The sequence below is a fragment of the Pinus tabuliformis genome, chromosome 2_1 (assembly GCF_031772625.1).
Source record: "Pinus tabuliformis cultivar Carrire ecotype Pingquan chromosome 2_1, CPIR1, whole genome shotgun sequence".
Lineage (NCBI taxonomy): Eukaryota > Viridiplantae > Streptophyta > Pinopsida > Pinales > Pinaceae > Pinus > Pinus tabuliformis.
In genome coordinates this window covers 990,942,533-990,954,660 of record NC_142299.1, presented here as the reverse complement: position 1 = coordinate 990,954,660, position 12,128 = coordinate 990,942,533, and the positions used below count along the sequence as shown (strand labels likewise).

General features: G+C 43.8%; 1 protein-coding gene across 1 annotated transcript in view; it reads right to left on the bottom strand.

Moving 5' to 3' along the window:
- Positions 1-1,387: 1,387 nt before the first annotated feature.
- Positions 1,388-12,128, bottom strand: part of LOC149203961 (endo-1,3;1,4-beta-D-glucanase-like) — a 142,472-nt gene continuing 131,731 nt past the window's right edge. The window contains exon 7 of the mRNA XM_089403633.1: positions 1,388-1,969. Coding sequence (XP_089259759.1) covers positions 1,829-1,969 — 141 coding nt within the window. The 3' untranslated portion in view covers positions 1,388-1,828. The remainder of the gene's footprint in view (positions 1,970-12,128) is intronic.

The window sequence follows — 12,128 nt, the reverse complement described above, 5'->3', positions numbered from 1 at the left end:
TGGGGACTTCACGAAAGATGTTGAGACGAGTAGTTGAGTATGCGACAAGTGATTCCAAAGATGCAGATGGAGGGTGTCTAGCTTGATATTGCAAGTAGATTCCTTATAAAGATGGTTTAGAGGAGTTTTGTAAGAGACTCGATAACCATGTTCCAAATTTAATTTATAGAAGAGGAGTGTGGAAAACATCAATATTATTAAATATTTTTCTAGTAACATGATGTTATAGTGTTAAGAATGTGATAGTATTTGAAAAGTTCCTTTCAGTCTCTGTCGAAAGAGGCATACATACAAATTGTATGAAGGTGGGTGCATTGTATTGGACAAGGAAGAATGGATAAGAGGGAATACCATTTGTGGGTGCCCATCTCACATATCTCTCTCTCTAATGTAATGAATGTAATATCATTTTCCCACATCTATATAATATATGATTATGTGTATGCTTCCTTTTGCTATAATGAAATTTGCTTCAAGTTTTAGTTTTGATATCCATGCAAAATCACATCCATTACTGTCCTTAATATTCCCTAGGACATTCCCTGCTTAGCTCATAAGAGATTACCCCCAATGTCTACCAGCACACCAGAACTTGAGATTTTGAATGAAGTAGTTCCTCCAATCACACCACAAAAATCAAAGCTCTGGCATGCCACCAAAATGAAATATTGACATCAACTGAGAATTTGCATCTTGAGAACATTTCAAGAAGTTTCACCCCTATTATTCATGTCTATCATATGTCCTTACCCTTGGTCTAAAACTTAACATTACTTGTCACTGCAACTGGAAGCTCTAAAATACCATCTAGATAAACAAACAGCCAACTTTTAAACTGAGAAAGTCTAACGAAGAGGGAATATTTTACCAAGAGGACAAGTCACCATTCCTTCAACCAATATTTAAAATAATACATACGAAGACTGCAAGTTCTCAACCCCTTTTGAAAAACAAAACAAAACAGCAAATGTGTAGTGCAAGTTGCAACCCAAAAAACAAATGCTAAATTCCATTGCCATGACAACATGCATGTCAAATTGCTAGTATCATGGTAAGACAGAGGATGTTATGTTGAATTCCCATGGAGGTACATATGTCATCAACAAAGGCATGGCAAAAACAGCATCAAAGCCATAAGAATTGTGAAGGAACCTCACCCCATCTAGCATTTTTTTTCGTTCATTCTGTTCCCCTGTGTGGAGGGTGGCCAACATGATTAGGAAACATCATCAGCAAAATTGAATTTAGTGAGATCAAGTCAATTCTTCATCACAGAAATATTCATGATCATCCTCTTTTAAGACAAATTTAAGCTGTATGCATAAGCAATAATGCTTTATAATGGTGTAAGGCATAAATCAGGTTTCTTTCTGAAAAAATACTTAGATATTAAAATGGAGCTTATGAATTAACCAAGAGGTCTAAAACTCAATTAAACAAGTATTACCTTAGTTCTGTAAATATAGATGAAAGAGTAATAAAGCAACAACCATGTGAAGCAATGGTTATAACCAGGACAAAATCCCAGTTCAGTGAAAATCAGTCTCTTAGAATCTAAAAGTCACAATGTATATTACTATCCTTGCTTCCAAGACAATACCATACCCTGCTTCCAAGACATTTCATACATCGTGTTTTGAAAGACAAGAAAGGAGAAATGGGCCAAATATCAGGGCACAAAACCAGAAGTAGTCAACTGAAATACCTTTAAGGGATTCAAATGGAGGACATATCTACATATTTTATGAAGTCATTTTGTAGTAGTAAATAAATGAGATCTCATCCATACAATGAACATAAATATGTTCTAATATATAGATGTATCTTATCAATTTATATACTTATTAAACCATTCTAGCATTTTCACATGAGCCTCTTCAGCATTCTTTACAGCAACTTCATCATTCTCATCGTATCTTACAGCCCAGCCATGAGCAACCCCAGGATAAATTTTAACAAAGCTATCTACCTGCAACAAGCAACAACCTATAGAGTTATCCAAATATGTTTATCTAATAACCCAGGGAATGAAACAAGCATTTCCTGCACAAAAGGAGAAAAGAAAGTGTTGAATGTAACAAATAAAAACAATGCCTTTGATGACATTGAACAACAGTTCATTTACAGTAAAATGTCCAACAGAAGAAGGATAACATAAAAGAATCCATACAGAAATAAATATAAAATTGATAATTATTTCCTGAGAAATATGTAATTGATAATGAATAAATGAATTGAAACAATAATATGTGACATTGTGTATATACATTGAATAGACATGCCTTTTACGGGTGCTCTTTGAATATCATTATCACTGTTATTGTTATTATATATGTTTTATGTATGTTACATTGCCTCTCCCTTTCAAAGATGTTTTTTCCTCAAAACATAAACACTGTCTTCATTCTTGCTTGTAATGCTTCTGCCTTATGCTATGTTTTTGATGTCTCATAGTCGACGAAACAAGGTAGTGAAATCTTTTTAGTGCTAAGCATAATTGTCATATTGTTGAAGGGTAACTCCAACCTAGTTCAATCTTTATGGAACTTTGTTTACAGGGCTCATAAATAGAACTTTTTGCATCGTGACTCCAAGAATTACTGTTCTTTGAGATTTAATTACACTAGAATTGATCTTCTTTGGAATATAGGCCAAATATTGTCCTTGTTTAGAGCAATGTTGATCAGTTGAATGGTTGAAGTGTCCACTCTTGTGATTAAGATGTAGAAAAGGTTTACTTGTAACTTGATTTTTCTTTATCAAAATTTTTAGTTTCTTGATTCATTCTTGATATTATATCTTACTCGTACACTTCTGTCACTTGATGAGCAATGATATATCAGTAGTCGAGACATTTGGAATTGTTAAGCTCTCTATATCTGTTGCTTTACTTCAAACTTCGAAGTCATTGTTTCCTTGTCGATCAAAGAATCTTTGTTGATAAGATGTTCCACTTTTTTCCTGTTGCATCTTCTCCTTGTTTATTAACTTTGATTTGTGTAGTCGAGCATGACTATGATTTTTGAGAGGAGAAATTTCTTCATATTTCTCTGTTGGATCATTGTTGAATTTCTTTTTGAAATCTTGATTTTCCTGTTGAGTTTCCTCCTGATATTTATATCTTGTTACTTCATGTTTTAATTTTTTACCATTTTTTTGTAATGAAAAAATTGTTTTGAACAAGCAGGCATTGATTATGATCCTTAGGATGTAATGTTCCAAACTAGGAAACACAGTGATATGGAAAGCAAATAACAAATTCAACAACAGAAAAATTCAAACACACACCCCTAAATAGACTGAAAGTGAGAAGCAACTGAGCCATTTTATTATGAATCTGGAGCAATAATACAATAATGTGGGAGTGCACTTGGGCTTGCCCAAAAGGCAAGTGAAGCAAAACCCAGGTGATCAAACTACAAGCCTGAATGGCCAAATCAGCTATCTCAATGATGCCCTACACTGCCCCTGCAAAACCGCACTGTCTCCTGCAAAGATGCTGCTGAAAACCCCATCTCTAGTGCTCAGAAAATTCTGTCAAATTAAGCCCAAGCTCCTCAAGCAAAACCCACCAAAACCCAGAAAGGGTTTGGCCTGGTTTTGACCCCCGAAATTCGGCCCCCAAAGCACCACGTCCTCCACAAACTGCTGGGAAGTACAGCCTGCTTGCACACTAGTGAAATCCTTCCCCAAGCACTCCAAAATTGCTGCAAACACTCCCCCCAAAGATTCCCTTATCTCCTCGGCAAGTACCAGCCTCGCAAAACAAGCCTCCAATTCCAACGTGTGCCCAGTGAGAGGCTTCTGCACTGGCCCAGGAGCTGCAAATTTGTGCTGAACTGTAGCTGCCTCCTCCTGCTCCAAAACTCCACCCAAAATCTGCTATATCCCCAAACTTCCCTCACCAAATTCCTCCTAGCAATTGCTCCCCGGAAGATAACCCAAAATGACCCCCATGTGTGCTCCTCTTGCGTCCTCCTAGAACACGTTATGGTTGAGTGAATGTCTGAATGTAAGTGCTGAAATGTCCCTCAGCTCTCCTCCGGAATGAAGTGACAAACATCTTTAGGGTGGCACTCAAAGTCCCCCTAAAAAAGGGTGACTTCTCTGCACAGAAAACTCGTTGCTAAACAACAAGTGACCGGTTAAGCAGCTCGACCAACAAAATGAGTTCAATTGACAAAAGACCCTTTGTGAGGATGAGCTCCTCCTATTTATAATTTTGTGGGCCTTCCTTCCCACGTGGGCCCCTCCACCTTGCCATTCAACTTCCTTCCAAGGCTATTCGAACTCTTCACTTGGCCAAGTGTGTTTTTCCCATGTGGATGGCCCCCACACTCCACTAACAAAGTAATTCAACCTCCTTTTCTTCCCTAAGTCCCTAAGTCAAATTGAGTGTGTTCCATGGCCTCCAAAATTATCCAAAATTGTGGGAAATTAAACCTGTAACAAAATAAGTTTGGAAGGGACACTACAGTCCTCCCCTCCCAAATGTTGCTTGTCCTCAAGCAACTTTAGCACTGGATGATGCTCCAATATGTGCTCACCCTCCCAAGTGGCATCCTCATCTGGCAAGTTCTTCCAATTCTCCAAAAGCTCTCTGATGGTTGTGTTCCTTAACTTCCTTTCTTGAGTCTCCAGAATGGCCTCCGATTCCAAAACTAGATGCCCCTCATCATCAAGTGGAGGCAACTCTCTAGCTGTCGTCACCTGCTGGCCCAACACCTTCTTAAGGCATGAAACATGGAAGATGTTGTGAATCTTGCTCCTCGAGGGAAGCTCTAGCTCGTAGGCCACCTCTCCAATTCTCCTAACCACTCTATACAGCCCATAGAAACGTGGTTGCAACTTCTTACCCCCTTTCTGCTTCAAGGTAGACTATCTATATCGTTGTAGCCCTATACAGATACACCAAGTCTCCCTCCTCAAAATGCCTCTCAACCCGATGCCTATTAGCATACATCTTTTGTTGATTTTGTGTTGTCAATAAGTTGTCCTTGAGAGCTTTGAGAATGTCTTGGCTCTCTAGGATCCAATCTTTGGCCTTTGGGGCCCTGCTGTCTCCAAAAACAATATCAGCGAAAGATAAGGCATCATAACCATATAAAGCACGAAAGGGTGACATACCGATGGACATGTGATGAGTGGTATTGTAGCAATACTCGCCAAGTGCAACCATCGAATCCATGCCCTTTGCTACCCGGTCACCTAGTTCTTGAGATAGCCCTCCAACCATTTATTAACTCGCTTTATCTGACTGTCTGTCTGTGGGTGGTAACTCGTGTTCAGGGTAAGCTCAGTACCCACTAATCGAAAGAGCTCCTGCCAGAACCCCCCCATGCACCGATTGTCTCTGTCGCTGACTATATTCTTAGGGAGTCCGTGCAAACAGAAGACCTCCCTAAAAACAATTCCGCCACCTGTGAGGCTGAATACCAGGTCGAAATGGCGAAGAATGGGCATATTTGGTTAGTTGATCAACCACCACATAAATATAATCCTTGCCCTGCACCGTGGGAAGCCCCATGATGAAATCCATGGAGATACTCTCCTGTTTCCCCTTAGGAATGGGAAGGGGCTGCAACAACCCAACTGGATGGGTCAACTCCCCTTTGTTCCTCTGGCATGCCTCACATTTAGATACCTCAACACGTCCCCCTTGAGGCCCTTCCAGGTGAAGCGCTCTATGACTGCCATGTACGTCTTCCTGAACCCCTGATGTCGTGATAGTGGGGAATAATGTGTTGCATGTTGATTTGGGGTAGCATCGGATGTGCTCCAGCCTTGAAAATTGGTGGAGAGGCTAAAGCACATGAGATCTCCAATACCCATAAATGGTTTGGGCAGAATCTAACCAATCTGGGAGATATTAAAATAATTAATATTCTTAATGGAGTCCCTAAGTCTAAACTTAGGGAAAATAAAATATTAATGTGAATTAATATAAAACTGAGTTAGAATGGTCCAAAATCATGGATCAAGCCAGATCTAATTTTAGCCGTTGATTAGGGACTTAATCTCGGCCGTTGAATTGTCAACAAGAAAAGTATAAGAGGCATGAGGGTCAGTTGGAGAATACACTGAGTTGATCAAAAATTCGATTTTCTAGGGTAGGGCTTGCTGAGGAAATCGAAGGAGTGATCAGAGTTGCAGCTGAGGGGCAGTGAATACAGTAGCAAAGAGGCATAGAAAGTACCAGGAGCATCAGTGCAGAAGTCAGGAGAGGGTTGACGCAGAGCTTGAGGAGGGCCAGCATGGGAGACGCCGAGGCCCCAGAGGCTGACGCAGAGCCCCGAGAGGTTGATGTTGGGCCAGAGAGGCTAACGCTGGGAGATTTCGTGGGGCAAATTGGAGCTAGAAAGCTAGATAGGGTGACGCAGTCGCTATCAAGGTGACGCAGAGCAGCAGAAAGTTGTATTGTTGTTGTGGGATCGTTCATCCGATGATTTAGCCGGAATATCTGTCTCCAACTGAGCGATACTACTGCCAAGGGCATTCTCTGTTGGGTGAGCCATTTCTGGCACCCTAGTTGTATTCTGAAACTGCATAATAATAAAACCATCTGAATCACTACACCAGTTTTCCCGCATTGGGTTTTTCCAGGGACATTAGTCCAAAAACAACGGTGTCACTTGTGTGCTTGTTTCTTTCAGTTGATGATCTGTATGTGTTGATACTATACTTGTATTTATTTTCAGTATTTACATGGTAAATAACTTGTTAAGTAACTAAACAAGTAGGAAGAAATAAATCAGATAGTACAGGAAGAATTTCTAACGATTAGACTTAGAAATTCCAACATGGTATCAGAGTGTGGTTACAGATCACAGGATAACTGAAAGCATCAGCTGAGCAGAGCCGCAGCAAAGGAAACAGTTGTCCGAAGTGACAGAAGTTGTTCCTAACAGAAAGCAACAAGAAAGGGGTGACGCAACGAGCCTGCGTCATCTGTGCGAGCCAGGAGGAGGATCAGCGCTAAGGCAGAGAGGAGCAGTCTTGACCTACGCAGTGCCCGGTCATCTTTCTCAGCTACGAAGGATCGACGTTGTGGCCAGGAGCTGCAGATTGTGCCGGTGTCGGGATTGCGCAAAGCCTAGAGGCTCTAACCTTCATACTTCTAGGGCATAGGAGGTTGTGGGTAAGTTGCGGAGCGAAGTAGGTGGGGTACTGTGGTCAAAACAATACCTAACAAGGCAAGACCAAGGAGGAGGGAGTTGCTGCCGAGGATTGGCAGAGGGATTTCCGGAAGGGAATTCGAGGCTCAGAGGGAAGTAGAGAGACTTGAAAGAGTCGAAAAAGGAGCAGCAAAATGGCAGTGAATGGGCTAAGAGATCAGGATAGACTGGACGGAGCTTCAAACTTCGTAGTCTTAAAGGCCAGGATCTTGTCCATTCTAGACAGGTATCACATCAAACACTTCGCCTTGAAAACGATAATGATCCCAGTTGACCTAGCTGAAAATGACAAGTACGAGGAGGCAATGGCCAGGGCAAAGTGCATCATCCTTGATGTTGTCAAGGATCAAGTGGTGCCACACATTGCCTAGAAGGAGACGGAAAATGAGATGTGGGAGGCTGTGAAGAAATTGTACCAGCACACTTCTATGCAAAGGATGTTACTTGAAAACCAGTTGCAGTCATATCAGATGCAGAGGGGAGAGCAGATAGATGTCTTCCTCGGTGGATTGAAGGAGATCCGTGATCAACTAACTTCCATAGGGGCCACACCAAATCAGGAACTGATGGTGAGGACCGCATTGAACGCAGTCTCAGAGGATTGGGAGGTATTTGTCCAGAGCATATTGGGCAGGACAAGCCTTCCAGATTGGGAGGAACTGTGGGCGGCTCTTCGTCAAGAAGAGATCAGACGGGTGTCCAAGGCGGGAGTAGCGAAAAAGGGGTCAGAATCAAGGAGGAAGAAGAAGATGTGGTCGCATATGTGGGAAAGCAGGAGAAAATAAAGAAGAAGGACCTCTCCAAGGTCAAGTGCTTCCATTGTGGGGAACTGGGTCACTATGCGAACCAGTGTCCTAGGAAGAAGAGCAAGGGAGAGGCTTTTGAGACCAAGGCTACGCCAGCTAAGGCAGAGAAGGAAGTGGAGACTGATGACGAATGTGCCATGAGTGCTCATGCACCTCGAGAGAAGAGGTGGGGAGACATCGAGCTGTAGACAGATGGACTAAAAGCGATGAGGGGCAGGATCCTCGAGGTACCCAACCTCTTGGATTATACCTTGCTATGGGAGCCCCGAAGAGGAGTAGCAAGATTGGTGGATGTCGGTAGAAATGGATGCGGATGGAGAGACAGAGAGGGCTACAGTGCAGGAGTCCTAGGACAGCGTGAAGCAGCAATGCGAGAGGCATAGAGTTGTTGTAGCAGCGCAGAGGTCAGAGAGGGAGCACTTGTCAGCGACAGAGGGAGCTTCAGCATCAGGAGTGTTTCTAGCCTAACAGAGATGTCAGAGTTGGGAGATCGGGTACTTACTTCTCAATAACTGAGTTGCAGTGCAACAGTTAGCAGCGGCAGTGCTATGAGCAAGACGATGCCGCATGATGAGAGGGGATGCAGTGCAGATGTAGCAGTGGCAGTGGTAGGGCCATGGGCAGCAGCACGGATGCAGAGGGAGCTATCGTACAGATGCAGCAGTGGCAGTGGCAGGGCCATGGGTAGCAGTACATGATGCAACAGTGCAGAGGATGTTCAGCAGCAGGCCTAGCATCTGCACAGGGACAGATGCCAAATGATCAGGGTGATACTCAGTGAGGAGTAATACTAGAGCATAGTCCTCGCTAAGAGGGAGTGTTGATTTGGGGTAGCATCGGATGTGCTCTAGCCTTGAAAATTAGTGGAGACGCTAAAGCACATGAGATCTCCAAGACCCAAAAATGGTTTGGGCAGAATCTAACCAGTGTGGGAGATATTAAAATAATTAATATTTTTAATGGAGTCCCTAAGTCTAAACTTAGGGAAAATAAAATACTAATGTGAATTAATATAAAACTAAGTTAGAATGGTCCAAAAGTCATGGATCAAGCCAGATCTAATCTTAGTCGTTGATTAAGGACTTAATCTCGGCCGTTGAATTGTCAAGGAGAAAAGTATATGAAGAGACTTGAGGGTCAGTTGGAGAATACACTAAGTTAATCAAGAATTCGATTTTCTGGGGCAGGCTTGCTGAGGAAATTGAAGGAATGATTAGAGTTGTAGCAGAGGGCAGTGAATACAGTAGCAGAGAGGCAGAGATAGTACCGAGAGCATCAGCGCAGAAGCCAGGAGAGTGTTGACGCAAAGCCAGCCAAAGGCCACGCAGAGGCAGCCAGGAGCTACGTAGAGCCTGAGAAGGGCTAGCGTGGGAGACGCAGAGACTCCAGAGGCTGACGCAGAGCCCCGAGAGGTTGACACTAGGCCAAATAGGCTGACGTTGGGCCAAAGAGGCTGACTCAAACCCTCGAGGCTGACGCTGGGAGATTTCGTGGGGCAGATTGGAGCTCGAAAGCCGGATAGGGTGACGCAGAGTAGTTGAAAGTTGTATTGTTGTTGTGGGATCATTTATCCAGTGATTTAGTCATAATATCTATCTCCTACTGAGAGGTACTACTGCCGAGGGCATTCTCCATTGGGTGAGCCATTTCGGGCACCCTGGTTGTATTTTGAAACTGCATAATAATAAAACCCTCTGAATAGTTGCACCGGTTTTCTTGCATTGGGTTTTTCCGAGGACATTAGTCCAAAAACAACGGTGTCACTTGTGTGATTGTTTCTTTCAGTTGATGATCTGTGTGTGTTGATATTGTACTTGTATTTATTTTCAGTATTTACATGGTAAATAACTTGTTAAGTAACTAAACAAGTAGGAAGAAATAAATCAGATAGTATAGGAAGAATTTCTAACAGTTAGACTTAGAAATTCCAGCACTGCATGGAGTACCCTCTCCTTCAACTGTGAGCCCGGTACCAAAAATATGTTCCCCTTGTAACATATGACCTCAGCGATCACCCGGTAGCGCTTGTTTGCATGTTCCCTCCAAGATCTCGAATGCCCACCAGTCTTTGGTGTACTCTACTAACAATTGTGCCTTCCAGTCATGAAAAATGCTCATGAGTGAAAGGCCTATGGATCTCCTAGATAATGCATCGAACACTACATTGTGCTTTCCACGCACATACTCAATATCAAAATCATAGGCCTAAACCTCGCTGACCCATCTCTGTTGTTTGTCATTGAGGCCCTGCTGCCCCACGAAATGGCGAATACTTTTGTGATCTGTCTTCACCCAAAATTGGTTACCCACTAAGCATTGTCAGAATTTGGCAAACGCATGCATGATGGCCAACATCTCTTTGTCATATATAGAATACGACCTCTCATGTGGTAGGAGCTTCCAACTCTCGAAAGCAATGGGATGCCAATCCTGAGATAATACTGCCCCAATCCCCTCCCCTGATGCATCACACCTCCACTATGAACGACTGAGTGAAATCCGAGAGTGCCAACGTCGGGCAACTACTCATCACCTCTTTAAGGTGATCAAAAGTTGATTCATCCGTCCATGCAAAAGCCCCCTTCTTGGTCAAATATATGAGGGGTGCCGCGAACTACGAGAATCCCTTGATGAACTTTTGGTAATAGGTGCAGAGGCCCAAAAATCCCCGCAACGTTGTCACATCTCTAGGCACTGACCAATCCCGAATAGCCCGTATCTTCTCCTCATGCACCTTCTCAGTTAGCCCAAACTCACCGACAAATCCCGAATAGCCCGTATCTTCTCCTCATGCACCTTCACCCTGTCTGCGCCAATGATGTGCCCCAAGTAGAGCATCTCAGTCAGCCCAAACTCACACTTGGACAATTTGGCGTAAAATTGTTGTTCCTCCAAAATACGCAACACCGCCTCCAAGTGCTACAGGTGCTCCTCCCAGGTTTTGCTATAGATCAAGATGTCGTTGAAGAACACCAATACAAACCTCCTCAACTGCCCCCAGAACACATGGTTCATACACGACTAGAAGGTGGCAGGTGCATTGGTCAACCCAAAGGGCATGACCAAAAACTCGAAATGCCCATAGTGGCATCTGAAGGCCGTCTTAGGGATGTCCTGATCCCTCACCCTGATCTGATGGTACCCCGAGCGCAGATCTATCTTAGAGAAGTACTTAGCTCCTCTAAGCTCATCCATCAACTCATCGATGCGCGGGATGGGGTATCAGTTCTTCAAAGTCTTCTTATTGAGCGCCCTGTAGTCAATGCACATGTGAAAGGTTCCGTCCCTCTTCTTCACCAACACCATTGAAGAAGCAAAGGGGTTGGAACTCGGACTAATGTAGCCAATGCCAACAACTCCCTATTGCCCTGCTCAATCTCGTTCTTATAGGCCTTGGGGTGCCTATAAGGGGTGGTAATAACTACCTGCACCCCTGGCTCCAACTCAATGGTGTGCTCGAATCCCCTATCTAGTGGTTGCCCCGGTGCGACATCCCCAAATACCACTGAGTATCTGTCTAATATGGCTTGTAGGTCCAGGTGTGGTGGTTCGGCCTGTCCCCCAGCCTCTGAAATCCTTAGCTCCACGGCCCACGCTATGTCTCCGTGCCTCAAATTTGCCTCCATTTGATGTGCTGAAACTGTTTGTGGAGGATACGAGTGCATGCCCCTAAGGACTACCAACTTGCCATCCATCTCGGTGAAATCCATCTCCAGCTTCCTCCAATCGGTGGTGACTCGACCAAGGATTGGTGTCTAGTACATCCACTACGAAGAAATGGTCTGTCATCGAGTAGTTCCCCATGGTCACTGTCAAAGAGGGAACATACCAAGTGCACTGCATTGTTCTGTCCCTCAGCACCAGAACGAAAAACCACTCAAACTCTATTGTGGTGATGCCCCTCCTTTGGACCATGAGCACCGATGAAGTTGTGGGTGGCCACACTGTCTACTAGGACTGAGACATGTTGCCCCTGCACTGTGCCTCTGATCCTTAGGGTCAGAAATTTGGGGACCCCGCACAAGGAAGCAAGGACTCCCCCAGATGGTGTAAAAGATGCTCCCCCATGTGGTGGTGGTGGTGGTGGTCCCCTCTTTGTCGGACCCTCACTGTCTCCCCCACCATACTCCAGCTCCACATCATCCTC